Here is a 26607-nt window from a genome sequence, read left to right as displayed (position 1 = left end):
ACAAGAAAGGAAAGTCGCATCATATAGACTAGTCCACCTTGGGCTCATTTATTTCACACTGACTGAATATACTTTAAAACACAGTTTGTGATCTCTGAATTCTTTACTAAACTCATTTTAAAAACATTTTTTTTTTACTTTCTCAAAAATAACATCTATTTCGTGAATTCAAAAACAATTATACAGGAACTATCACTGAGGTAAATCTGAATATTATCTAAAATAGACCACAATAATACTACTACTAGTCAAAGATTATTACTTCCAGAGTTTGACATTTTCAGACACACTAAAATAATTGATGTAATTATCAAAGCGAACGCTAGGGGTCAGTGTCTCACCACTAGCGGGGATAGGCTGCGTCCACCTTTATCACTTTTACCGCAACTCGCTGCGCTTCCTGGACCTGGTAGTGTTACCTTGGAAAGTAGGCTAGTAACACATGAGGTTTCACATCATAGCATAGCATTATATTGTTGAAAACATGACAAATAAAGGGCTTCAAAGGTTAATAGAAAGAAAGTGAAAAGAGGGCGGCCACCTGATGACGGTAACGGAGCGGAGGAGCTGTTGAGTGTTAGTCGCTGTTTGAGAGTGAGCGGCTAAAGTCCACTTGGATTATGACAAGCTGGAAACGGATAAATCCATTTTCTCGAGGAACCAGGACACGAATTTAGGTAAGATACACTAAATCTTACACAAAAATACTCTAATTCGCGGGGGTTCTAATGTATTGTGGTACTTTAATTGTTACTCTGATAATTTACCTATCATGATCAAATTCTAGAATCTAGGCACATTATTGTCATGTTTTTTTTTCTTTTTCTTTCTTTCTTTTCTTTTTTCCCCCCAAACAACATAGGCTATTCTCTTGAAACGATGTGGAACAAGTATTTTATCTCGAGGGAGATATTAAATTGACATAGGGTGACACCTCGCTATATTCCCCGCAGTGTGTTTAAATTGCATGTCTGTATAATGAAAACATCCATTGACCCTTTGTGTCTCTCTCTGCATGACTGCGGTATTAAGTAATCTAGACTTTCAAGGAGTGAGTTTTTAGTAATTTTACATTTCCCAGACCTATCTATGCAGGATCCACATGTGAAGGAGACAGCTGAGAGCATGCACTGTAAACACACAAGGTGCAGGAGGAGCATAGATCTTTCAAAGTTTGTTACCCAGCCATCATCTGGACAGTGTCTTAAATGCCAGCTAATAATTAAGCTCTCAAAGAAGCGCATGTAAACCAAACAAACTCCATTATCTACTGTTTAATGGAGATTCTTGGCTTGACTGATCAGCGTGGTAACATTTACAGAGCTGGTTTCCAATTCTTTTGTTATCTAGATATTTGTTTGGACTCTTACAGAAAGTCTCTGATCTGATCTTTAAGCTCTGAGTGAGTCAATGTCCTGCAGTTTCTTTCTTCTTATTAGGAGTCCAAAGGGCCAGACCTGATATTGATGATAACAGGAAGGCTAAAATAAATTCTGACTGTTAAAAAAACATTTAGTTTCAAGTAAGAGTAAGTTATCTGGCAACATGGCCACTTGTAAGCCTGGTAATGGCCCACATGAGATTTTACTGCTGTGATAACCTTAACTGATTTCAGGGTATTTAGATAAGCAAACAACTTAAATATGTAACATAATCTATTTTTGTTTTTAAAAGACGGAAGGGACGACTATTAAGTCTTCAGCTACAATAATAGATTTTATTTTATTTTTTACTGTTTTTTAAATAATGTAACTTAAAACATGTTGTTTGTTCTTTTCATTCATAGACATAGGCACCAGAATAAAATTAGAATATTCACCTCCTAAAATTAGCTGTACTTTTTTTTTGCAATTTAAGCTTGTGTATTGTTGGAGTATTAGGCCTCTTGGTTTTCCTGCTCTCTATAGTTTATATCAGCTGATTAATTAATCAAGCTGTCTGCTCAGATTGCAAATCTGTCTGCTTGTTAGAAATGCTGCTCTACCTTCTTTGTTGTATTTTTATTTTATTTATTTATTTTTTTGAAAGCAACATTTTTTGCAACAATGTTCTTTCTGGTGAAATTATTTGATATTTCTCCAGCTCTCTAATTCAGAACTCTTGGAAAGTCCTCATAGGTCCTTCAGTGCAGCAATAACTGCTGCTCTAAATTTCTGACTAATTGCACAACATTTTACACCCCACAAGAACAATTTCTACCCAGAATGTATGTCAGTGCTGCAAGAATAAAGTGATGTAATTTTGTCCTTGCAGCGTTGGGAGAGAGCATTCTGGTGAAGTATGTATGATGTGTCATGTGTGACATTTCGTACCCATTTGACAGTCAAATTCAATATCCTTATGTGTAGAAATTTAAGCACGCTACTCTAATAAAGTAACGAGTTATTGTGGTTTGATCAGGGGTCATAAGTCCATATTTCGTAATAATCAGAGGACCCAAACTGGGGTCAGAACTCCGATCAATGAGAATAGGATGAGGAATAAAATCTTTAGTTATTTGCACTGGTGGCTGTCAGCAGGAAGTCCCGGGCTCCTTCTGCATCAAGTTTGCATGTTCTCCATGAGCAGGTGTGGGTTCTGTTCGGGTACTCCAGATTCCTCCCACCGTCCAAAATCATTTTAGGTCTACTGTTTTCTCCAAGCTGTCCTTAGAAGTGACTGTGGACCACTATAGGAAGTGACTGTGTGTCACTTCTAAGGTAGACTGCCACTTACCCACCAGGCACAAGAGTACAAGGATAATGAGGTAAAGACCATTAATAGATGGATGGATATGAGCATTTTTAGGACTCTTTATCCCCACCATTTAGCAAAAAATACTTAATAACCAAGAGAATAAACATTCATTCAAACAAATGGCTGTGAAAAGGTTTGTTGAGAAGTGTGAAATGGGAATAGGAAATGTCAGCATGTATGTTAGCGATCGGCAAAGGGATGAATTAACCTGGAGTCATCTGGACTGTTTCAAGATAAAAGGATATTGCTGATTAACGCAAAAACACCCAAGACTGCATGTGTTCATTTTAGTATTTTTGCAAGTAAATAATTAGGGACCCTTTTGCTTTTTTTTTTTTTAGCTATCTTGTTTGTTTCTTTTAGCTATAAATCATATCTGCAATACCTGGCTATAAGATTATTATATTCACAGAAGATGCAAGTCCCTGTCTGCCCTCAGAGATTATGAATTTAAGTCCAGCGACTCTCGATGGGCTTTTGGGCTGATGTCACACCTGAAATAGAAAGAGGAGATTATTTCTGTTATATAAAACAGGACTAATCTTTTCTAAACAAATGACGGCAAACAGCATCTCAGTGAGAGAGCTTTGTCTTCTGTGTGTTGCTACTGTATCAGAATAACTCCAGTGTCAGAGATGGATGTACAGAGCTCAAGTGTTTTATTCACCACTGTGCAAGTAAAACATGTAAAGCTGCAGAATTGTGAACAAATACAGTCCAGTTCTGCTGGTTTTAAAGGCGTCCATCTATTTGGTTGGAGCACAGCTCAGTAAAGTTGATTGTAATCTTTTCTTTGCTTTGTCACTCAAGAACATTCATGTACGCTGAGAAATTCAGCTTTATACGTTCTTTAGGATAAGTGGTGTCTGTTAAGGGAGCTGCCACCACCGTCCTCCGCTGTTCAGCCACTTTGTGGTTGCTTGATGAAATCGTTTCTGTGAGTGAATGTCACAGGACAGAGAGCATGTTGGGGGCCGAGGTCAGTAGGTAGACAGATTAGAAAGATCATCTGGCTCCATGTTTTCTCGCATTTTTTGGCTTATTGCTCGGTTGCTAGTCTGCAAATTAAAGTTTCCTGGATTTTTTGAGTTTCAGGCCATGAAGATGAACACAGAAATATTTGACCATGAAGAGTGGTGAAATTGAGTAATTGCTCTATGCAATTTTATTTCCCATCTTCTCTTTTCTGTTACATTCATATTTCATTTACCCGTAAAGCACTGCTCTTCCTTATCAGGACCACTATAGGATGCTGATTTCCTGAGTGCTTTTAGATCAAGACAACCTGTTTTTACTGAGTCCATGACATAAATGAATGATTAATAAAAGTGTCCCTGAATGCAACTCCTTCTGTTTTCTTGTTGTTGGCTTTTTTTTAGGTGACGCTCACGCAAGATTGAGAAATCTTACAAGTCATTACAGCTGACATCCATTGGGGGGATTTATGGATGGAGTAACTGTTCTTCTTCAGAGTAAAATTGTAACATTAGTGAAATGAGAATAGTTCCCAAATTCAGAAACTCATAGATTAAGTTTGACATTCCACTTTTTCTTCTAAGCACTTAGGGGACCATAAGAAATCTAAAAAGTCACATTTTTGACGCCATCAACTTGGGTTTAATTTCCCGTCGGTTGTAAATTAACATCCTTTTGCAGAGATCAATAAGCCTTCACTATAACGTCTCAGTTGATTACATTTTTTACTTCAGACATTCTGTGTTTATTGCTCTAGAACATCTGAAACTTGAGGGTCCGCTGGTTGAAATGATTCTTTCCAGTGCCAATTATTAAAGCCGCTGAGCTTTTTATTACTTAAGATATTTTACATGTGTGGTGTTTGTTTTTCTTTGCAAAGTCGCCACAAACCCAAAGTGGAAGTTTTTGCAAGGTGGGGAGACAATAAAATGCTAACACGTGCAAGGCGAGCAGAGCCAGCGTGTTTTTGAGAACATGATTTAAATTAATTTCCTGATTTTTTTATTTTTTTATTGTTGTTTTGCACTGTTGCCTTTTAGGTCCCTTTGGCAGTTGGTTTCACACAATAACATTGTCAAAACAGTACTGAATAAATGATTTACAATGCAAATGGAGCGTTTGTAAAATCGCAGTTGCAAAGGACTGCTTTGACATCTGGTTGGATGTAATATTTTAAGTACTGTGCATCAAAACTCTGCATGCTAAGAACTTTTTTTCAACTGGCTTTGATGCACACACCGTCACTGTAACCAGCAGTAGTCTCACAATGAAATGTTTTCCTGACATCATACAACCCTAATTGCAAATTCATTAGCAAATCAAAAGTTAATAATATTGAGTATAGCTATGTTTTTTTTTTTTTTTTTTTAGATTCTTACAGCATAAAAACTTTAAAGTATTTTGCTTTTTAAATAAACACTCCACATAAATATAGATGACACGATGTGACTGCTTCTATTTAGAACAGGAAAACAATAGTTGTTCTTATTGCTACACAGTAACTTATTACAGGGAATATTATACCTCAATGTCATTCTGGTCTTTAAAAGGTATCACAACTCTAATAAACTGATATTAACTTGGTAATTTGTTAGGCTTAATGTTTGGAACAAGACTTTACGGTTTGAGGTTTATCAGGGATGCTGTCATAGTTTACCATCTGTTTTATAATTTATATTTTGTGGCACTTGTTACATTTACTCAGTTTGTTACATTTACTCAGACAGGAAATCAGCATGAAGAGAAGGGGTGAATGTCCAAGGGTTGGGAATTGAATCAAATATGGCTACATCAAAGACTAAATATTTCCAAGGGTCTGAATTTGTCTTTTGGAAACTTACAAGCTAAGTGCAGGGGCCTTCTTACAGAGACCTTCAGCTAATTCCTACACAATGTTGGTGTGTAAATGAAGGCAGCTAACTTACAAGGAATCCTGATAATCCACCAATCAATACTTTCCCAACAAAGTAGAGAGTTTTCTTCTATAAATACCCGCAGATCGCTGTTGCATCATCATGTGGCTGGTTGCTAATCTCAGTTTATCTCTGGCTTGTCAAAGAGTTTTTTTTAGTTTGACCTTCTGTTAAAAAGAAATGATACATTACCACAAAAAACAACAACAACAACAACAACAACAAAAAAAACAAGAACAAGCACCAACCCAAAGACATCACAGGTTTTAATACTCCCTGTCCTTTTCTACTTTTGGAAGTGATTTTTCTTGTTTAGGAATGCAATTATGCAACTTTTTTCCAAATTCGAAGTCTGACGGAGCCCATATTTTCTCTTTGTGACGATGCGTTTACTGTGAAAATAAAACCCACGTTTCTGATTCTCTGTATTGCTGTCACCATCACAGATACAGTGCATCGCTCTCGCTGCTGCATTATGCAACGTTAAAGCCAGTTGTCATGGTGTTAGCCTTGGAGAACTACAGAGACTATCTGTAAAGGTGTAGTCACCGTCTCTACTGCCAATAGCTTCACTTTTCAACCTGTAATATATATATTTTTTTCTTTTTATCTCCCTCATTTTTGATCAAAAGATTAATGCCGTGCCTGGTTTCGTGTCGGTGTGGTGTACTAAGCAGAGACTCTGGACTCTCGGCTTGAAGGACTTAGACATGATTTGTTTGATGGAAAGTGCTGAAGAGTGTGGCTGCTTACATTGGGATCTGGAAGCAGTTAGTGTCTCTCTCTTTTACCGCTTAAAAGAGAGGCAGTAAACGAAAGAGCGATATTACCATTACTGCAAATAAGGTCGGACAAGGCTTGCGCTGCTCCTCGGAGTGTGTGCCAGTGTCTTCTCTCTGTCAGTCGGTGAGGGCACTGGTGCATGGGATACACACAAACAATTAATCCCTTTCCTCCTCTCGCTATCACTTCTTCCACTGCTCCTGAAGAGGGTCTTACTCTGCAGAAGCAACATTGGCATTCACATCACAGCGCGCGCGCGCGCACACACACACACACACACACAATTCGCAGAGATGATCATATTTCTCCATTCATCCACTCGTGGGTTTGGCTCCTCTAAGGTACGTGCGCTGTTGAACTGATTCCACCTCGTATCGATCTAGATTACTCTTCTCTGCAGCTTAACCCTCAAGTTTAGGATCGGAATGTCGGCGCATATGTGTCTCTGTTTTCAGTTGTGTTTTTAGTTAAATCATGAGATTGCTGCTCTCTTAATCAATGCTCTGAGAGTTTGGAGCACATGATATGTTTTAATTGATCGAATGCACTTTCTATGTATTTCTTGGAGCATCCTATGCATCAGCTCATTTGTTATGACTGAACCCTGCTGCACCAACTTTTCTTCCCATTTTGCCATTCTCAATCACAGACTATTAACTCCACCGGCTCTGTGTGTGTGTGTGTGTTTTACTATTTCAGGCTTCTTCCCTCCTTGCTGCTGCACACTGAAGGAACCCTGCAGTGAAAGGAAAGAGTAACAGCCCACGAGTGTTTGTCTGAAGAGGTGAATGTCTTTGTGCACACGTGCGACCTGTTAAAGGAGAGTTTCTACGCCAAGAGACGCCCAGCAGAGATGCTAGGAGCTCACTTCATGGCAGCGATGCTCCTGTTGCTCACTTCGTTGTGTGCAGTGGCGAATGGCTTTCCGTTCAGAACGCCTCTGGACCTGGACGTGACTCCACGCGTCACCGTCCTGAACAGCGGTAAGGATGTCTGCTGAGATTTACGTTCATGGCTTTTGCAATCTGAAAATATTCTCCAGAAGAATGTTTGGGAATATCCTGTGATTAGTATTTTTACTGTGGTGTTTCCATCTCTCGGGGTGTTTCCTAACACTGGCATGAGCCAGTGTTAAATTTTCTCTGTGCGATAACCATGTGTAAAAACATCAATCCCGATGTTAATTCATTTATTTCATCTGTTACATTAACATGTTGTTATTAGGAATGGACCAGTTGCTGATATACCATAAATGTCAAAGATTTGACATTCAAATCTTTAATCTTACCATCTCCACGGTTCAAAGTCCTTTTTTATTAAACGATACAGAAAGTGCCAGAGCGAGCCACATTTCCTCTGTGAATATGGATTACAGAGTAGCACAGTTCTTCCCTTTACCCACCTGTTGCTCCACGCCACGGATCACCTGGCATAAAAAAAGCCACTACACATTTTCCCGGCTTACAAAGCATTACATTTTATCTGTTTAGTGGTATCTTTGATTACAGTCTTGGCATAAATAAAGCAGCACTTCCCTTCATGCTTATCCAGGTAATCTTGCTTTAAAGCTGGAGTTGGCAAGTTTCAAGTGGCATGATGGTTAAGCAGCTGACTGCAGGCTTTGCCTGAGCTGATAACCCATCTAATTAACCAGCCGATGTCCAGTCGTGTGCTTTACTCTGTAAAATGAAGAAAAGCCTAGAAGTACATTTCTGCACAGTAAGAAATTGAAAATCATTGAAATAATCAAATGGATTAGTTTGTGTTTGTTAGCTACGTTACAGTTAGCATGTGTGACTAACTTAGAGTTTTATTCTCATGTAACTTTCATAGTTTTTGTGCTGCTGTTAAGAAAAGCTTGCGCTCATATATTTTTATTATCATTATTATGAGGACAAGGTTTGAGGAATATCAAACTATTTCCAATGCTTTTAAGTTTGCAGTAATTTTCTTATGTCAGAGGTGAATGTGAGCAAATGATAACAAAGGATTTAAGACCTCGGTGTAAATAAATAACTAAAATGTATCTAAAAGCTTCAATTTCTTTAGCTGATCAATCAAACCTGTGTTTTTTTCCCCTCCCCATTCAAAGTTTGAATAATATTGAATGCCACTTTGGGCTCAGTTAAATAATAATAAAAAACTGAATGCAAAATGGAGCTCAGTTAAAATTTTAATGTTTTGACCTTGTATCTTTTAAGATTTTTATTTTTTGCCGCTTCTTTTCTTTCGCACCTCAAAACGGCTCCATTCTTGTTTTTTTCGAGAAATTTCAGTTATTCACTCCTGTGAATAAACATTGTATCTCTTTTTTTTTGACGGCGATGATTTTTTTTTTTATTTTTTACTCTTCTTGTGCTTAGCGGTGAGTATTATTTACTTGCCATGTGAGTGATGGCATGTAGCCTGAGGTGCGATGGAGACATAAGCAGATGTGTGAATTGCTTTCTCTTGGATCCCTGCAGAGCATCCAGGGCGTCTGACTTCGCTGAGAGTAGTCGAGAAGCACCGTAGCCATGACAACTGTTGTAGTGTGGTGCAAGACGGCGGTATACAATTTTTATCTTAGGACGTGTGTAAGGATGTGTGAATCGTTATAACAGGAGCTGTTTATTTTTTTTTATACTTTTTTGGAAAATTTCGTACTGCAACATAAAAAGTTTTTCATAATATCTGATCCCACTTGTTTCTGAACAGTTTTATTTCTTTAAATATTTCTCATTACTCCTTTATTTAAACCCCTCTTGGTGACTATTTTTTTTAGTCACCAAGAGGGTGACTAGCTCATTTAGTTCATTTTTATAATTTATACTCATTCAGCCTTTCGACCCTCTTAAATAAATTCTTCTTGTTTAATTCCTGTTGTCTGCTTATCTCTTTAAGTCAACATAAATATTATTTTTTGTATTTTTTCCCTTGGTCTCACTTTAGTTGTTACTGACTTCTTCTTTCACTTTACTATGTTATCAAACTGATTCGGTGCTTTGAAAAATAATTCATATTTCTCTAACTTTTCTACATTTTGTTGCTTCCCAACCACAAATTTGAATGTGTGTTATTGTAACCTTTTGTAGCAGATCAGCACAAAGCAAACAACTTCAACAGAAGTTGAACCCTGAACCTGTTCTCCCTTACATAACAGCAGAGCCTGGATCGATATTAAAATGGTATAGATGCAACCAAATTCATGTTAGAATGGCCTAGTCAAAATCCAGATAAATGTGTGAAAGTTGCTTTTTGCTGTCGGTACATCTGCAAAACTGGCAGATTTATACAATAAAAGACTTGCGGCTGCGTAATTGGAGTGAAGGTGATTTAATAAAGTATCGACTCAGACTGGCTGAATGCAAATACACGCCACATATTTGAATGCATTATACTTCCACTTGATAATAAAGAATGTTTTGTAATCTGCCACATCTAATACAATTAAATAGAGTTTAGCGTTTGGCTGCAATGTGACAAAATGTGAAAAGGTTCAAGGAGTATGAATCTTTTGCCCCTTTACTAAAACTTATTTTTTCTACAATTTAAAACCAAGGCTTCCAAACCTGAGTGGTTAGACAAATCATTTGTGCATATAAACATTTAGGCTTTACAATTTTCTCTTCAAAAAAGAACAAAAAAAAAAAAAATCATGTTAGGTGAATTTTTTTTTAGGTTTATCAATTTAAATAAATTCTCCATCCATCCACCCATCATTTGGGTGATGGGTAGATTTTTAAATGGAGAAAAAAAAAACGTGAGAAAGCCTCTCCTAATTTAAACCTGTCAGGTGTTGTGATCATTTGCCCTCAGATTCATGTAAACGTCAGAAAGGTGAGCAGTAAACACGTCTGGCGGCAGAGCGTGAGCTGTCACGTCACAGTCTAATGCTTTGAAGTTCGATGAGTGTGTGTGAGTGTTTGTATGCTTTGTGTGTGTGTGTGTGTGTGTGTTTCCTTGAACACAGTGTACCGCACTGATCAGCTGAGGTCCCTCCAAGTGTTTGCTCAGTAAATAACATCACTGTGGCTCCTCTCTGTGACTGGCTCAGACCTTTTTGTTTCACAACCCGACTCAGGCAGCCTTTTCTGCAATGCTCTTCTAAGCCGAAGCTAAAAAAAAAAAAAAGTGCTTTTGGGACTTATTATTGTAAAGCAGCCCTGATAAATTTCTCTCTGGTGTGCCACACTCCCAGTGAGGATGTTTTTTGAGGTACTTCACGCCTGCTGTCAAGCCCTCACTCAAACAACATGTTATGCGTCTTAATGCTTGGATTGCTTAGAGGAAATGTCAGCTTTTTTTTTTCTTCAGTCATAATGCATTGTCTTCTCTCATAATGAGACGCTCATACTGCGTAGGAGAAGTTCTTGTTCTGAAATCCCCCAGAGGACGAGAACTCTTCTTGTTTCTGCTGAGAATAAAGGATAAAAGTAGACACCTGAAGACTCGGGAGCAGCGCGGGTTAGGAAATGACTTCTGCTCAGCTGAACAGAGAGCATTGTGTTTCAGAGCAGCTGATAGGAATCTTAATGACAGCTTCCGTGATAACCATGCAATATTCAGAGGGAAGTGAATTGGCTGTGGCTGGTGGATTCATGACACATTTCTTCTTGGCTGCATCGCTCTCTGGCAGGCATGAGAAGTAGATTGTCTTTGCATTTATATGGCTTAATTGCCGTCAAAATTACCGCACCTGATCATAGAAGCTGCTCAGCATCAATCTCTGCGGGTATTTTAATTAGACACCGACTTAGCTGTACATCACAGGCCGCTTCCAAATATTGCTTTGGTTCTTACCGGCTCAGAGATGTCTGTGTGTATTGACACTGGTGTCATGTTTACTCAGGCTAAGTGGACTCTTGATAGATTATATGTTTAGAACTTTGCACAACTTTCTGCCGCAAGCGAGTTCCTAACGTCTGTTGTTAGTGTCTGTGCGTGAGCACACATTGTACTGAATGTCTTTATGTGACCTCATTAGTATCTTGGACTGTCAAGCAGATCCATCCAAATATAGCTTGGAAAACTGGAGAGTGACATGCAGCTAAAACCAGGAATTTAGATACCTATAGCACCATTTGTACACAATCTGTAATATCTTTGCTGATGTTTTTTTGATAAAATTTCGTGTCAATATTTCCATCTAATGTTATTTTCTTATTTTGTCATCTATTCTGTAAATTGCATCAGTTCACTTTGCAGCAAAACAGCCTCAAAACATGATGCCACCAAACTCATACGCCACGACTATGTTCCAAGGTTTTACGAGCTTCCCCTCTTTTTCCTTCAGATGCAACAATGGTTATCTTGGCCAAACATTTCAACTCCAGGTTAATCAGACCACAGGATGTGTCCAGAAATCAATATATCTTCCTGAGTGCAATTGCAGACGTACCTGGCTTTTTGTGCTGGTTGTAGCAATATCGATCCTTCCTCTCTGAATGCACTCTCAACTTCAGCCAGCAACTTCACAAGGTCTTTTGCTTACTATGATGCAGATTTTCAGACATCCTCGACATGGTGGTCTTGTCACACAATAAACTGCTCGGCAGGAAACGGTGTTCACGGTGAACGGTTTTGTGTGCAAGCTGATAAGGTGTGCAGTGGCTGCGTTGGTGGTGAAGAAACGGTGCATTGTGTCCAATTATCTCATCAACCTTGCCAGTGTTTGTTCGGATTGTGGGAAATGAAGGAATTTGTCATAAAACACGTAGGAGTCGATACGCTTAACTATGAAATCTCAACCGTCCTCTGATGCTTTGTGATGACTCCGTGTGGCTAACAAAGCACGCCCAAGTATGAGGGAGGCAACTGGACTTCTGTTGGAATCTTAGAAGATGTTTCACCTCTCATCCGAAAGTCTTTTTAAGATTTAAAACTTTAGTTGCAAAAATCTGGCTTATAAACTGTACACAGGAACAATCACACTGAATGGCAATAGAGTGCACTAATCACCACTACCCTCTCAAATAGAGGGAAGAGCCAGGTTTTCATGTGACCTTGATGGCCTCATTAGTGAAAACAATGGCCTCATTAAGGATTTATTGTCCCAAAATGTTCCAAAAGATATTCTGTCACACTGCTTAAAAAAAGTTAAATCACCTTTTAATGACATTTCTGATGAATTGCCAAAGTGAGTGCAGTTTTGCACACAGAGTAAAACAGTTCTGCGTCCAAGGCTACCAACACTTTTTCTTACTAGTATGAAAGAAACACATTTTCCCTTTAAGAGGAATGTGTGAAAATTACTGAAAAATGAGAGCAGATGGGTCAGTTTCTGGCGTCAAGGTATTCCAAGGTGCTAAACAGCCATGTGTCAAAGTTGCTTCAGTCTATTTGCTTTTCAATGTACTTTTAATGAAATGCCAGGAAATTTTCAGCCGTTTATTGCAGTAAGCACTGCTTCACTTTCCCTCCCCCACCTGTTGCTGGGCACTGCTAGATGCTCCAACATTTTCCCCCTCACTTACTTTTCTGTAAGTGAGGGGAATAAGCTAATTTGACTGCTTCAAAGTATTTCTGTGTGCAACAGACATGACTTGTCACTGAGTGGAAACTGGGGGTGGGAGGAAACAGGCTGTGTCTTTAAGTAGCTGCTTGCAGGGTGACTACTAGAGCCTGACTAATTAACCAGCTTCAACTGGTTTGTTATGCTTGTGTTACTGTTAAAAGAGGAAAAACTGTGAGAACAGATGATATTCAGATAATTAGCACTTGTAAATATTACTCAAATAAGTCTGTGTTTATTCAACAGTTTTGCTAAGGCATATGCATCAGAGTCAGAACAACATTAAATAAATGTTAGCTGTGATTAGAAGCCACGTTTCATGCCACTGACTAAAAGGTAGACATGTGCGGTTAAAAAAAATAGCTGAGATTTTTGTTCAGAGTGCTGAGGACGGACAGGAGCAAGGAGGACTATATCCATAGGGACGGTTCAGGATGGATAGTTTAGGAACAGAAATATCAAGGTAAAACAGAGTTTGCTTGCACAGAGCGGCAGACACTGGGTATATTTGGAGAAATGTGCTGGAGATTGAACTGCCAGTCAGGTAAGGCCAAAGGAGTGGAGAGAGAGGATATGGAGGTGTTTAGCTTGACAGAAGAAAAATGCAGAGGACATTCGACTGAGGATGTTGGATGAACTCGGATACGAGTATATTTTCGTTTGGACGCGGCATTTTGGTTGCAGAATAGAATTGAACTTTGTCGTCAAATGTTTGTGCTATTAGTGCAGCACCTTGATTTACAGCCCAGTGATCTGTGTATAAAATTATCCTGACCTTTTCGTAGGTTTTGATGAGTGCTGGAAAAATTAACTGGATAAGATCACACCAATCAGGCAGAAACTGTCAGACCAAGTAGATGACACTGATTATCTTTTCATCATTACGGCTGCTAGTGGGAGGGACACATTAGGCAGCAAGTAAACCCTGTGTCGTTGAAGTTAATGCGTTAGAATCAGGAAAATGGGCGAGGGTAAGAGAGTTTGACAAAGGCCACCTCCCTGATGAATCAAACAACTCAGTCATAACGTCTCCTAAGCTGCAGCTCAATAAAGTGTTGGGCAGCGTCTTTCAAAAGTAGTCCAAGCAACAACAACAAAAAAAAAATAGAAAAAAAAATAGAAATGGTGAATTAGTGACAGGTGTTTGGACAGAGAAGACTGGTCTGGGTGGTTCAATGCAACAAGCAAACTACTGTCGATCAAACTGGTGGTTCTGAGAGAAAATGCATAAAAGCGCTGACCCACTCTTATTTTATTCACATCTCACGGATGGCCGAGTGAATCTCTTACCTAGAAATGCATGGTTCCAAGATGCACTATAGGAAGAAAACAAGCCAGAACAGACAGCGTGAGACTCTGCTGGGCAGCCTTGTGTCCTGCAAGGTCAATGTTACTTACCACCTACATACCACTTACCCGGTGGTTTAAAAAAAAAAAAAAAAAGTGAGTATGCACTATGCGTGATGCATGGGAATGCTAAAGTGATGGTGGATAAATCGCTTCAGCATTTTGTGTAACAGCTGTTGTGCATTTGTAAAGCACTGGATGATACTCCTTTTACTACTCATGATATTACACTGTTTTCTTTTAATACGCATTTTTTATAAATCCACGACTAAGTCATATTTATACACCTGCACATTGAAAAACCCCGGGCAGGACAGAGGTGGTGGGGTGGAGTCACCGCATACACCTCAGAAGTATGTAGTTGCACAGCTGCGCCTACCAAAGCATTGTCGCAGACCATTTACACCCTTTCATGTAAATGGTAACCATTGATGACTGTGGCCTCTTTCAACAGGATAATGCACCACAAACCAGCGTCTCTTAACCAGCACTCTTTAATCACATTACCTCTTCATTTAACGGCGAGGTGATCTCTTCACTACATTCTACATGGTGGGGACATTGTAACTATGAGAAAGAAAGGGACTAAAGAGAAAAATGTGGGCGGATCATATTCAAAATCATCAAGGAAGAAGCTTCAAACGTGTTTTTTTGAAGAAAAACAAAAAACAAACCCATATATTTAACTTGAGTATTTTTCTCCAGACAACTGTATAAAAACTTCAAATTGTAAAGCAAGACAGGGAACAAGAACACCTGCTCGGTGATTTTGCATCAACATTCAAAAATCTTGCTGTGGGAAATCCATCATCCAAGATTAAATTCTGCTTTGCCTTTTTTATCCTCATCCTGTCAGATCCAATTGAGAAAGCTCTCTGTCTTCAGGTTTAATATGTCGTACATGACATGTTTGTGGACAAAACCCTATCAGCTTCTAAAGATTTTACTTTTTTTTTTTTTTTTTTTTTTTACTTTAATCGCCACTCAACAAATATTTTTAACTTGACGTGTACGTTATAGCCGAGAAGATGAAAATATAATGACGGAGAATACCTTTTTTCTCCTGGGTCGGGTTATTTTTGAACCTGCATTTGTTCCCATAGAGACAGAGTGTAATCAATAGCCTCAGTGAGAAGTGTTTGTGCTTATGCCTAGCTATTAATGTGTGAAGCTGTACAAAAGTGGCTTTTTCTACCGTACCTTTTGTTACTTAACAGAAATGTTCTGCAGAAATAACTGGAGGAAGTCCAATTACAATAGAACTTTTTTTGAACGCGTCACCTCTGCAATTTTAGAAGCTCATTCGTGAATGGTAATGATTTCTATGCTGCTGATTTCGACTGAGCAAGAGTGGCTTAAAGACGTACTGTAACTGTACAGTATCTTTGCTAGACATTATTCCTATTTGCAGAATCAGCAGACGCAGAGTCACCTTCGTTAAAATCTTGTCCTCTTCTCATCTTCTTTTCCTGTCAGGTCTCGAGGGCTACAGGCGTTTCGAGTCTTCTGCAGTCAACTACAGCACGATGCTGCTGGAGGCTGACAGCGAGCGGCTTTACGTGGGGGCCCGTGGGGCCGTATTCGCTCTGAATGCCTCTGACATCTCAGCCAGCTCCGCTCTCACTGTGAGTTTGTTTGTTTGTTGTGTTGCTGCATGTTTTGTGCTCACATACCATGTATTTTTTTTTTCTTTTTTGCAGTTTTTACTGTTTCATTTATGCTCCCCAGTGCAGGAAAGTTATGAAAAGAAAACATCCAAAATGTTTCATTTTGAGGTCGAAGCAAAGGAAGCCACTGTTATGCTGCAGCCACTTTAATTGCTGCATAAATTTGAGAAAAAACATTTTAATTTGCATCAACTCCCTCCTCAGGTATTAACAAATAGAGGAATACTGCGTTAATTCTGTTTGTACATAAATCTTAATGCAGTCTTACCAGTTGAATAAATATATGTAAAAACCCAATACCTAATGTTTAATTCTGTTGTTAATAATTTACTTTGATGAAGTTTAATGTTTAAACTTTATTTCTTTGTACTTCCCAGCGCAGGCTTGTTTAGGTCAATGCTGAGCAATAAATGATGGTTATAGTTTGACCTCGGTTAGTAGTTAGTATATCTCTCTATATATTTTTCTTCTTAATTACTTTAAACTATTGTCTTCACAGTAGGTTATATTTGTGTTATACGCTGACTCAAATTAAAATTTTTATTTTCTTAAATATTCAGTTGTTTCGTAACTCGAATACTGGTAGTTTTGTCAAGAGCAACTAATTGTGGATAGTTTTCCGTGTTACAGAAAGATTCTCAAATTAAAGATTGGATCATTCTGAAATGTTCAGCATGTTATGCTACTGCGATAAAAGGTACCTTTATTTAAAGGTTTATAAAACATCCTTCACATGGAGGACTGTGTAGTCTTGTGTTTTTTTTTATGTGTTTATTTTAATGAAATCAACAAAGGCAGAGCAGTAAAAGAAAAGTATTGTTGCCAGTATTCATGAAGAAGACATTAAACTTTCATCACAGACTTCCTTCGGTGTATTTATGTGGAGAATTGACTGAAACACTCTCACAGCCAAGCTGTTGTAAACATCTCTAGGACGTGTTAAGGCTTAGGTATTCCTTAAGGTAACTCATAATAAAAAAAGAGCAATTAAACTATATTCTTAGCTGGTGGCTCAATGAACATTACACTTCCTGCCGTTTATGTGTTGAATGTTTTACTCGGCTACCTCTTTACTCCCCGGCACATAAAAATTTTCAGGCTATATGAAATGCTTCACATTTGAGTTGTACTTTTAATATCGAGCCGAGAAAAGCCTCTAGGCTTTATAAGATCTGTGTTTCTTAATATTTTATTGGGCTAAAGCCACGAATATGAGCTATTTTATATACAAGCCTAGAAAAAAAAATGTTTGAAGATATTTTATGACTTTGTCTTGGATTCTTCCAAGAAACAATTTGACTCCAATTAAGAGTCAAATCGGTGTTACAATGTTTTACTGTGCTTTTAGCAAGTGTTGTCCTCCATCTGTTCTGCTTTGTGTTTCACCTGTTTTTATGTGTGTGCGCGCGTAGCACTGCATCGCAAGCGCTGCTGTGCCTCCATCTCCTTTGTGAGCTAAATATCTGTTACATAACATAAAAATCACGTTTGGTTACTCAACAGTAGTCATTTTAGATGCCACGGTCACAAAAGGAAAATCTATTTTCCATCAATTGTGTGGTAATTTCTTCAATATCCTCAAGGGTTCAATGATGTGATTTTTTTTATTGTGTCTTGCTTTATGTTCTCTGGTCTTGCTATAGATCGAGTGGGAGGCCTCCACTGAGCAAAAGCTTCAGTGTGTGCTCAAGGGAAAAGACAATAAGGTTGACACTTTGTTCTTATTTTAATCCTGTCATTTTTTTTTTCCATTTTTTTATTCTATTTTACTCTAATGATTAAAAGAAAAGCTACATTCTCTTAAAAAATGCAGTTGCCAAATTATTCTCTCTCTGTGCCTCTCGTAGTTAAAATGCTGGTGAAATCCTTAATTCTTCTGGGGAACAAGGCTATTGCCCCATTTTTACATCCTTTCAGTCTGTTTGAAGCACTTTATCACCATATCCCAGTGTTATGTGTCAAAATGTTCAACACTCTCTAAGCTTCATCCGTCCAGCAGTTTCAGGCTTGAGCAAAGGGATGAAGTATAATTGGGAACAAAGGTTAAAGAACTAAATTGAATGAAATCAAATGGTCCAATTGTTTTGGTGCTTAAAATTGATGAGCCTAACTATTTGCTTCCTAAAATAAGTGGATAATATCAGAAATGTAGCAGATAAATGTAAAATAAATGTCCATAAATAAACTTTCTGTATTGGCTTTACCCAATATTACAGAGCTTTTCTTACCAATTCAGCGTTTGTATCAAAGAGCAAATTTTAGTTTAATAGATTCTCTAACAAACCAGCACACATTAACATGAATTTCATTAATATTAATTATTTGCTGTTATGTTGCATCTGATATGTGAATGCACACATTGTTGTTTGTTCCTTTTAATTTAATTAAGTGTGCCTTTTCTCTTCCTCTTCCAGACAGAGTGTTTTAATCACATCCGCCTCCTGCAGCGGTTTAACTCTACGCACCTGTACATGTGTGGGACTCACGCCTATATGCCCCTCTGTGCATACGTTGTATGTCCATGAATACTTTTTTCTTTCTTCAGCAATCCACCACATTTATATCATGTGTTTCATAGATGGTAGATTAATTTTAAGTTTTAGCTACAAAAACTGCTTTTTTGAGTATTTTTTTTTTCTCTGTTTTTCCTTTAGGATGAAAAGAGGTTTGTTATGTCCTCTCAGCCCGAGGAAGGCAAAGATAAATGTCCTTATGGGCCAACAACAGGTTTCACTGCCCTCATTATAGGTAAGCCACATGAAAAATGTCAATTTCATGAAGAATTTGTCTTCGAATTTGGATGACGCAAAACCTTGTTTTGTGGGGGTTTTTTTTGCTTCAGACCAGCAGATATACACAGCTTCCCGGTACGACTTCTGGAGCTTTCCGGATATTCGCCGAAACGCTCCATCTCCCGCTCTGAAGACGGAGAATGCTCCCACACGCTGGCTGAACGGTGAGATCATTTCCTGAAATAGAAGCATTTGATCACATTTGGATGGCAAGACTGTGCGAGTGCACCACAGTTTTATTTTAAAGTGTTTTAACATTGTGATGGTGTTTCTGGATGGCCCCTAGCAATTTGTGGTCTTAATGAGAAAGAGCACGCAGTTAGATAGATAAATTAGTTGATGCAGCAAATTCAATATGTAATGCAGTGTTGTGTTCAAGACCACCTAACCCGAGACCAAGACAAGACCAAGACCAGAGTGTATCGAGACTGATACAAGACCGAGACCATCAACAAATGGTCTTAAGACCGGTCTCGGGACCAAGACCGTTTTCGAGTACTACAACACTGATGTAATGGCAGCTTTAATTTTAGTACATCTAAATGGGACACAAATACAAATATGTTAAGCAACTCCATACACCAAAAAATAGGCAAAAATGTTTCAATTCATCTCTTCTTCCTTGCAGAGGCGGACTTTGTGGGTTCAGCTCTTGTCAGGGAGAGTTTGGGCAGCAGCGATGGAGACGATGATAAGATCTACTTCTTCTTCACCGAAAAGAGCCAGGAGCAATCTACAACCTACAGCCACAGCAGGGTGGCGCGTGTGGCCCGAATTTGCAAGGCGAGTGCAAAACTCAAGGTCTTATGTATTCTGCTACTGGGAGGGAAGCCCTTCATCAGGGCAAATGTATGAAGTTTTTTTTTAGCTGATGTAACAAACGAGAGGCGGGCTGGGAGACACATTTAGAGTCAAGGAGCGCGGCATTATTACAGGAGCAGACTGCGTCGGTGATGAATTAGTTGCAGAGCCAGTGAGGTTTGGAGAGGATGAATGCAGGTGAGACAGGCTGTTTAGCGTCTTTCTTTTTAAAATGTGAATGATTAACATTTGCCGCTGCCCTGATAGGCAGCAGCCATCTGTTGCCTTTTATAACCTCGTTGTTTGTCTTCAATGAAGAGAGCTCACTGGGGCTGTTTTTGGAGGTATATAAATCAATCCGTTTTATTATAATAGAAATGCATCAAGATTTCTTGTGCAGTGTCAAAAACTTCAGCTCAAAATAAAAAAAAATCAGTTGTGTGTGTGTGTCTTTGACATTTATTATTGATCTGATACCAGGGAATGAAATTCCACGAGGGGGTCATAACCCCCTTTTTTTGTGTGTGTGTGTGTGTGTGTGTGTGTGTGTGTGTGTGTGTGCGCCCTCAGTCCTGGATCTCTAGAGGTGTTACAGATATGAAGCACGGCACCTCACACCTACCCACATCAGTTGTAAATGTTTTCCTGACACATTGGCTGTTTTGTAGTCCTCGCCTTACACGACTCTCCTCTCCTCATCTGCTCCTCCTTTTTTGTCCCTCAGGGAGACCGAGGAGGCCATTTGACTCTCCAGAAACGATGGACGTCCTTCCTGAAGACGAGACTGACTTGCTCTCTGCCCGAGTACGACTTCCACTTTAACATGCTGCGCAGCGTCTTCGTAATGCATGGCCTCGCCCCGCAGGACACTCTGTTTTACGGCATCTTCGGTTTGGAGTGGTGAGTTAAAAAAAAAAAAGAAAAAAAGAAGAAAATCTCTGTTTGGGTTGCGGAGCGGGAAGGATGGGCGATTGAGATTGCGAAAGCGGACGAGTGAGACTAAGATGAGAAGCAGCAGCCAATACATTGAAGCTTTCGAAGATCTCAGGAGGGGATGAGATGGAAAGAGGGCAGAGAAACTAAGTCCAGAGGGCGTTAGGTTCAAGTGGTTTGACGAGCTGAAGGTTTACAGATGTTTAGGAAAAGGTTGTGCGGATTTTTAGTTGCCTTTGAATGTTGAGAAACGCCAGATTTATGTGGTTCAAATGGAACAAAAATACAAGGAGATTCTGTTTATTCAATAACTTTTAGCACAGAAATAAGTACATGGAGGCGAACTGTGGCTGCTGCTTGAATTGTTTAAGATAACCAAGTCTGCAGTAAATTTACATTTACATCTCTTGGGTATCGCTCAAAGAAGAGGCATGTAAAGAAGAATTCTCCATGTCTGAAACTCTTTGCTAGTTAAAGCACATACATTGCCTTCAAAGGTTTTCATGCACCTTAAACAGCATGACACCAAGGCTCAGTTATACACATGAACTGAGCCTTGAATTAATCAGAGACCCAGCAATGAGGCCCACAGTAACTATGGAGGAGCCTCAGACGTTTTGCAACCGGCCACAAAACCTGCAGTCCATCAGAACTGATGGGCTCAGGGATTTTTGGTTTGCAAATCCGTTAGTTCATTTCTCATCACATTTTGTCCATTTTTGTAGAGTTTTCTGGGTTTATGCAGGAACTCAGTTTTTGCTTTCACATACTGACAAAGTTATCATGAAGACAAAATTGCACTGAACTTTGGACTTTGAAGATTTTTGTGTGTATCACTACTGCATAAATCAATCCTTCACCCTAAGGCAGCAGCAATGGAAAATGCTATTTTATATCAAAGCAAACAGCATAAACAAATAACACTCCATACATCTTGATATTATTTTCTCTTCAAGCTCCAATTCTGTCTCTTACCTCCCCTAAACCTCGTTGTTGCCTCTTAATTCCCGTTCTCAGACCTTTATGATTTCTAATGAGCTTCATCTCTGTCAGCACTCATCCTCTTCCTCCTTATTTTCCTCCCGTTTGTCTCTCTCTATCCTTTGACGAGCCGCGGCGCCGCTGCACCTCTGCTTCTCTTGCCATGGTAACCCCTGGTTTACTAGTGTTATTGTTTGTGACTTGTGCTCTGGTCTTTCTCCCCCTGCTGCTTGACGTACAAAGGAAAAACGTGAAGGCGTCTGCAGTGTGTCGGTTCGCTTTGTCTGAAATCCAAGAAGCCTTCCGAGGACCCTACATGGAGAGCCAGGATCCCGGCTCCACCTGGAAGGAATATGTTGGAAAAATCCCCGAGCCACGACCTGGAACTGTAAGCACACGTCCACAAGCTTTTGCACACAGACAGTGACGGCTTTTGAGTTTTATTAAAATTACAACAAAGCTCATCTTCAAACTTGCATTAAACAGGAATAGCTAGAGAGCAGATGAGATCATTTTTAAGCGAAGATGAATTCATTAAGACGTTGCACTAAACATGAAGGGAAAACTAAACAAAGAATGAAAGTCGACTTTGAGAGACTCAAACCATTTTTATGGCAATTAACGAAAGGGGAGAGGGGCCAGCGGTCGACTTTGTGGTAGGAGACATTTTCTATTGTGGGTGAATTTCAGCATTTCTTCAGACTTAATTAAACTTTCCCATTAAATGGAAAAAAAAAAGGAATAGTCAAAGGTTTTGGGGTGAGAGCGTGAAAGCCTCTTAGAGGAGTTGGCTGACATCATTTGAACAGAACAAAGCGAAAGGAAAGCTGCCTCCTCATTCAGGTGCAGTGAGAGCCGAGTCGCCCTCGTGTCAGCAGAAAAACGGACGCTGAGCTCACACAGGCTTATTAAAATCTAAATGAAAACTTGCAGTTTCTCTTGACACGGTCTTCCAAAGGTTCCCATTTTTCTCATGATGTCTGAATTCTCCCTGAGGACCGTCTCACTAATCCTCCTGACATCCTCTCTACCCTCCGGAGCCGGCCTCTATTTAAAGTCTGGTTTGTTACATATAAGGACAACACTGTCTCGCTCTCTCTCGCTCTCCAAGTGCTTTGTTACTTTGTCCTCATCCCCCGTCCATGTCTCTCTTTGGTCTTTCTTTTACTGCAGTGCATTACTGGCAAGCTGAGGGCCAAGGGCATGAACGTCTCCACGTCCCTACCTGACGAAGTCCTGGATTTTGTCAGACGGCATCCTCTAATGTCCCATCAGGTCCAGCCTGCAGACAGACGTCCCCTCTTGTTCAGGAGGACGACAGACTACACACATATGGCAGCGACTGTGGTCCAGGGAGTAGACGAGCAAACGTACCACGTTTTATATATGGGCACAGGTGTGTGTAAAGCTTCTCGGCAAGCTGATTTTTAGATAAAAACTGGTAACGGAGGGTTTAGAGACCTTTTTAAAGATGGAAAAAAAAAGCAAAACAAAACGTTTTTTCAGTGAGGGCTGGTGGGAGGATTTGAGCCTGGCACTGTTTCTACTCTGAATGTTGAATCAGATCATTTTAGAATTGCAAAATGTCCGTTGTGAAGGCTCTGCGAGCGCCGGTCTGATGTAACCCCCTGGCAAAAATCTGATGTCAGCGCTTTGGAGGATGTTCAGTCAGTTGTTTCAGAAATCACAAATAACAGAAAAAAAAAAAAAAAAAGCAATATTCGTCATCCAATCAGACTCCAACATTCTCTTTTAACAGCTTGGCAGAATGGAGCGTTGTTGTTCACCCAAGTTTCATCCTAAATTTTTAGTTGGAAACCTAGTCGATTTACTGACTTCATCGTTGACTCTTGAGATCTTATTTTAATGAAAAATCCATTTGACTTTTGGAAAGAGAAACATCTCTAAAATTTCACCTGTGCCTTTGCTGTTTGGGTTGTCAGAAATGCAGCCTGCAGGACGTTCGTTGGCCCTTGTAATGAGTTTGCGTGGCATACGAAAGCAATTCAGGAATGGCATTGATTTGGCTGATGATAAAATAATTGGGATTTTTTTTTCTGTGCTGCAAATTAAAATATCTGACTGAGCATCTTCTGAGCCCATGTTTTATTTTTTGCCAGTGGTTGCAGTAGTCATCTGTTAAATCCCACTTATCAGACAACTTTTCATTATTTATGAATCAGATCTTGATGTACTCACTTTGAACCTGCTTGTCATAATAATAGTAATACATTTCTTTATATGTAATACAGACCTGTTTGATAGATTGGAACATTACGGAAAGTTCAATTTATTTCAGGAACTTAGTAAGCGATTTTATAATATAGGTAAATTACACACAGATGGATGTTAAAAGCAGAAATGTGGGTTTAGTGAAATGTCTTTTTAATACCCACTTAAAGGTTGCTGTTTTCAAATCGTGCTTTTAATCTGACAAACAAGCTTCACTGATTATTCTATGGTATATTCTAATTTATTGAATATGACTGCAGTGGGTTTACAGTGTAAACGTACTAAGGATAATTCATCTGTAAAAAAAAAAAAAGAGAGGTTTTGAGGTGAACGTTGTTGAACTTAAATCCAAAGCTCTGCTCCTTTGATGGTTTTCCAGTGTTGAATCATCTCCACCGACTAACATTTTGAAAACTAGCTAACTAAACATCCCAAATCTTTGATCCATCCAGATGAAGGTTGGTTGCACAAAGCCGTAGACATCAAAGGTCAGCTGCACATTATCGAAGAGTTGCAGCTGTTTGAAGAACCAGAACCTGTTACCAACGTTCTGCTATCTACAGAGCGGGTAGCCACTCTCGCCGCCTTAAATACACAAAGTTGAAGATGACTCACTGTCTTAATACTTAAGTCCTAATTATTTCCCCCCTCAGACGAGTGTGTACGTCAGCTCCCCATCGGGGGTTGTTCAGCTGCCGCTGTCGAACTGCGAGAGATACACTTCCTGCTACGACTGCATATTTTCCCGGGATCCTCACTGTGGCTGGAGCGGAGCCGAGTGTGTGGACGTAGTGACTCAGTCGAACAGGTGAGTGTTGAAATCTGCCGGCGTGCGGTTGGATCAGGTGACTGAAGGTGACCCTTGATTGGCCTGATGTATCGCTGCGCCCTGTGACAATGTCAGCTCCCAGAACGGTTGCGTAATCAGGACTGCGGGCAGAAACTTGACCCCGGCTGTAATCGTACACACATCATGCAGCTGCATATTTGGAGTGCACTGATTCATGTGGACATGTAAGCTTTATTGGCAGAAACAAGCTGATTCGGGGAACGAGGAAGTTGTGCAGCGCCTTGCAAAATAATTCATTCTCCTTCAACATTTTCTGTATATTTTCAATGTGGCAGTCCAGCACAAGATTATTTACAAGTGGGAACTAAAGGAGGATGAAATGAAAATCTGGAAAGTGTGGTGTGCAAATCAAATCACATTTTTTCCCCGATACCCCTAAATGAAATCAAATTGGATCAGTTGCCTTTAAAAATAATCCAGTCAGTAAAATCTAACGCTCCATCAAACAAATGTGAACATGAAATTTTTATGGTGGTGCATGGTGATGGCAGCAACATGCTGTGGGGATGGGTGTCTTCAGCAGGATTTGGGAAACTGGTCAAAGCATACTTCTGAATCTTGTTGGAGATTGAAGATGACTTGAGATTAAAAGTACAGTCGGAGCTATAGTGGAAGATTTTTGTTCACCTGCACTCTCAATCCAATCTGACTGGACTCAAGTTGTTTTCCAAAAAAAAAGTTCAATTGCACAACACTAAGATCTAGACCCTGAAAGACTTGCAGCTGTAAAAGCAGCAAAGGCTGGTTCTGATATCCATCTTTCGTTTAACAACTATATGCTTTTTTTTACCTTTATGTATCATATAAAAATGTGTTCACGAGGTTGTAGCGTTAAAAAAAAAAAAAAAAGCCAGGCTGTGAATACCTTTTCAAGACACTGCAAATAGATCAAGCAGAGAGGATAAGAAATAAAACCCTCTGCTCACTTTTATTTTTCTATTGTGCTTATTATTAATTTTTTTCTCTCCTTTCACAGATCCTCTTTAATCCAAGACATCCAGCATGGCAGAACGGGGTGTGAGAACACAGGATACGGTATGCAGAAGTCTTATCTGATGCTTTTATATATATATATATATATATATATATATATATATATATATATATATATATATATATATATATATATATATATATATATATATATATATATATATATATATAATAAAAGTTTGCTTTAAACATCTAGACAGAGGATTAAAAATAGAGAATATGAGGCTCAAAAGATGCACAGTTGTCATCGGATGGCGTGAAGGCCTCTTTGAAAGTTGATTATATGCACAGCGTTGGTAAAACCCTCTCCTCCCTTCTTTAATCACATCTTTGCTGTCTACGGAGAGAAATCTGTTTGATATTCAAGGCAGGCGAATGCCTTCTCCCCATTTATCAATTTTCACTCTGATGAAATGTAGCATCTTCTAACTCCTCATTCTGTCTCTGTATGGGGCAGCATGATACCATTATTATTAAAATGTGTCTAATTGAACATCATGCCACGATAAGTCTGGACATTCTCTGATAAATTTGGTGAATGATAAATAATTAGTATGTGAGTCAAGGGGTTGGTTAATGTAATTTTGTGAAGTTAGATTCTCCTCAAACTTTTGCACACTGCGTCACATTAAAACCACAAGCTTCTGTGTGTTTTATTGAGGTTCTATGTGATAGATCAACATAGAAACCTACATAGCCGTGTAATGGCAATAAAATGAATATAGAGAAGGTTGTAAATAATTTTGAACGTGCGATTTTTTTTTTTTTTTTTTTTTACTAAAATGGAAATAAAATTTTTTTCAAAACTGATTCCTTTTACATCCTTACAGGAAATAAATGAAATCTCACAAGTGTGAGCCAATTAAGAATCTTGGAGAGGAACATTGCTGCTTATAGGCAATTAAATCAGTTAAATGAAGCTCAAAATATTTGAGCTTGAAATAAATTTTAGCCCTCACATGTGCAAATCTGGTGGAGACATGCCCCAAAAGTCTGATTCTACAACGTTTTAGTCAAGGGAGCTAAATATAAATGCATGCCGCACTTTTCAGATTATTAAAGGACGAAGGACATGAATGCTTTCACAAAGCATTCAAGTGACAAAATGTTG

At 39.1% G+C, this 26607-nt stretch overlaps 1 protein-coding gene across 2 annotated transcripts in view; it reads left to right on the top strand.

Annotated features, from left to right (window-relative positions):
* Window positions 1-361: 361 nt before the first annotated feature.
* LOC106959606 (semaphorin-4G-like) overlaps window positions 362-26607 on the top strand; it is a 32378-nt gene continuing 6132 nt past the window's right edge. Inside the window, exons 1-14 of one of the 2 annotated variants that reach the window (XM_015052307.1) lie at window positions 362-677; window positions 7107-7390; window positions 15724-15872; window positions 17558-17620; window positions 18329-18427; window positions 18569-18662; window positions 18757-18870; window positions 19335-19489; window positions 20232-20407; window positions 21665-21809; window positions 22595-22817; window positions 24106-24221; window positions 24307-24461; window positions 25480-25538. In XM_015052307.1, coding sequence (XP_014907793.1) covers window positions 7261-7390; window positions 15724-15872; window positions 17558-17620; window positions 18329-18427; window positions 18569-18662; window positions 18757-18870; window positions 19335-19489; window positions 20232-20407; window positions 21665-21809; window positions 22595-22817; window positions 24106-24221; window positions 24307-24461; window positions 25480-25538 — 1678 coding nt within the window. In that variant the 5' untranslated portion in view covers window positions 362-677; window positions 7107-7260. Of the gene's footprint in view, window positions 678-6540; window positions 6749-7106; window positions 7391-15723; window positions 15873-17557; window positions 17621-18328; window positions 18428-18568; window positions 18663-18756; window positions 18871-19334; window positions 19490-20231; window positions 20408-21664; window positions 21810-22594; window positions 22818-24105; window positions 24222-24306; window positions 24462-25479; window positions 25539-26607 lie in introns of those variants that run through there. The other variant, XM_015052315.1, reaches the window with a different exon arrangement.

Source organism: Poecilia latipinna, unplaced genomic scaffold, assembly GCF_001443285.1.
Source record: "Poecilia latipinna isolate Pla-1442-1.1 unplaced genomic scaffold, P_latipinna-1.0 Scaffold53, whole genome shotgun sequence".
Lineage (NCBI taxonomy): Eukaryota > Metazoa > Chordata > Actinopteri > Cyprinodontiformes > Poeciliidae > Poecilia > Poecilia latipinna.
The sequence above is the reverse complement of the archived record's forward strand: the minus strand, read 5'-3'. Positions and strand labels throughout refer to the sequence as shown.